At 37.6% G+C, this 2,295-nt stretch overlaps 1 protein-coding gene across 1 annotated transcript; it reads left to right on the top strand.

Moving 5' to 3' along the window:
- The first annotated feature begins 1,033 nt into the window (after positions 1-1,033).
- Positions 1,034-1,537, top strand: LOC136812532 (integrase/recombinase xerD homolog). Its single transcript, XM_067069060.1, has one exon. It carries the CDS (start codon positions 1,034-1,036, stop codon positions 1,535-1,537), a length of 504 nt encoding a protein of 167 aa, XP_066925161.1.
- The last annotated feature ends 758 nt before the right edge of the window (positions 1,538-2,295 follow it).

Here is a 2,295-nt window from a genome sequence, read left to right on the forward strand (position 1 = left end):
CCAGCGTGGCTGCGGGGGATTTATTCTCAGAGATTCCGAAACAAACATTGCTCAGAAAAATTGGAGCGAGACAGAACAAAGTAAAAGCTCAACATGGAGGGAACTAACAGCCATCGAATTTTGTCTAAAATCATTTTCGCATTTTCTAAAATCGAAAACAGTTTTTTGAAACACTGACAATCAAGCTGCATCAATTATCGTTGAAAAAGGCAGCAGGATTAATGAGCTACATAGTATTGCATTAAACATATTTGAGGTTTCTTTGTCCAACCTAATTAATCGTAAAATCAACTGGATCCCTAGAGAAGAAAATATCAGAGCTGATTTTATTAGCAAAATAATTGATTACTATGACTGGTCAGTCTCTATGAAATTTTTTCAATACATTGATAGCCGTTGGGGTCCACATACAATAGATAGGTTTGCAAATTATTACAACACAAAAATCACAAGATTCAATTCGAGATTTTGCAATCCAAACTCAGAAGCAGTAGATGCATTCTCACAAAACTGGAAATCGGAAAATAACTGGCTTGTTCCTCCAATAAGTTTGATTTCAAAAACTATAAAACATTTAGAGTTTTTCAAGTGCAGCGCCTCCCTCATTATTCCGCTATGGAAAAGTGCACCGTTTTGGCCACTTCTTATCTCAAACAGATACCAATTTAAACCATTTATAAAAGAAAATTTAGTCTTCTCAAAACCCAATGGATTTTTAAAACTGGGACTGTATAAAAAATCTCTGCTAGGATCTGAAAAATTTAAATCAAAAATCATTGCTCTAAAAATAAGATTTTGAAATTGGCAGGCTCTTATAGCCCAGTGGCAGGCTCTTATAGCCCAGTAGCAGGCTCTTATAGCCCAGTAGCAGGCTCTTATAGCCCAATGGCAGGCTCTTATAGCCCAGTGGCAGGCTCTTATAGCCCAGTGGCAGGCTCTTATAGCCTAGTGGCAGGCTCTTATAGCCTAGTGGCAGGCTCTTATAGCCTAGTGGCAGGCTCTTATAGCCGAGTGGCAGGCTCTTATAGCCGAAATGGAAGGCTCTTATGGCCGAAATGGAAGGCTCTCAATACTCACCAAATCCCGTGCCGATGCTACAGTTAAGACGTACCGTAATGGTTTCGAACAATGGTCGAGGTGGACACAAAACTACGAAGAAGTAAAAGCAATACCAGCTGACCCGTTATACGTGGCAATATATTTGACATGTTTGATACAACAAAATGACTCTTATAATAAAATCAAAAACTCATTTTACGCAATCAGTTGGTTCCACAAAATATGCAATCATGAAGATCCATGTAAAAACAACATTGTCAAATGCCTTCTGGAAGCAGCAAAACGTATTCTATCGAGACCCAAAATCAAGAAGCTGCCACTCTCACCCTACCATTTGATTCAGATCGTGCGTAAGAATGACGATACAGACTGCGTAAAACAACTTCGACTGGTAACTATGTTTTTAATCGGTTTCTCGGGATTTTTGAGGTACCAAGAACTTGCAAACATTCGAAAAGGAGACATCAGTTTTTTATAAACATTTTATGAGAATTTTCATTGAGAAAAGCAAATGTGATCAATATCGTACAGGAAAATGGGTATTTATTGCTAGAACTGATAACATAACATGTCCATTTCGCTCTCTCAAAAGATACATCAGAAAAATTAAGGCTTCCGAGTCAGAGTTTATCTTTCGTGGTTTGACATACTTGCTTAAAAAGAAAAACACGCCAATCTATTACTCTTCAGCTCGGGATATAATCTTAAATGCTATCGAAAGTATAGGAGTGAACAAAAGGTTTTTCGGAACCCACAGTCTCAGATCTGGGGGAGCAACGGCAGCAGCAAATTTTGGTGTTTCTGATAGACTTTTTAAACAACATGGGAGATGGAGTTCGGAAAAGGCTAAGGATGGTTATATACAAAGCAATTTGAGTGAATTATTATCTGTAACTAAGAACTTCGGAATTTGATTATTTCTGTCTACTACCCTATTACCCTTTCTTTATGATAGTGCTTTCGAAATACACGCGGCAATCCATATTGAATACTTTGATTCCCTAGTTTGATCAAAAAGAAAATAAGTTATATCCGTTTGAGCGAAGCGAATTAGGATATAAATGTATTTTCTTTTATGAATACACTAGGGAATAGTTACAAACATTTTAGCTAATTGGCTGCGTTTAGACCAGCCTGGCATTTGTAATTGCTTGCAGTATTCTTTTGAATTCTATTGTTCCGCGCAATTGTTCGGTTTGTCAAATGCCTAATGATGCCAGCGTGTTGGCATTTCGT

This window comes from Clytia hemisphaerica, unplaced genomic scaffold (genome assembly GCF_902728285.1).
Source record: "Clytia hemisphaerica strain Z4C2 unplaced genomic scaffold, Clytia hemisphaerica genome assembly, whole genome shotgun sequence".
Classification (NCBI taxonomy): domain Eukaryota; kingdom Metazoa; phylum Cnidaria; class Hydrozoa; order Leptothecata; family Clytiidae; genus Clytia; species Clytia hemisphaerica.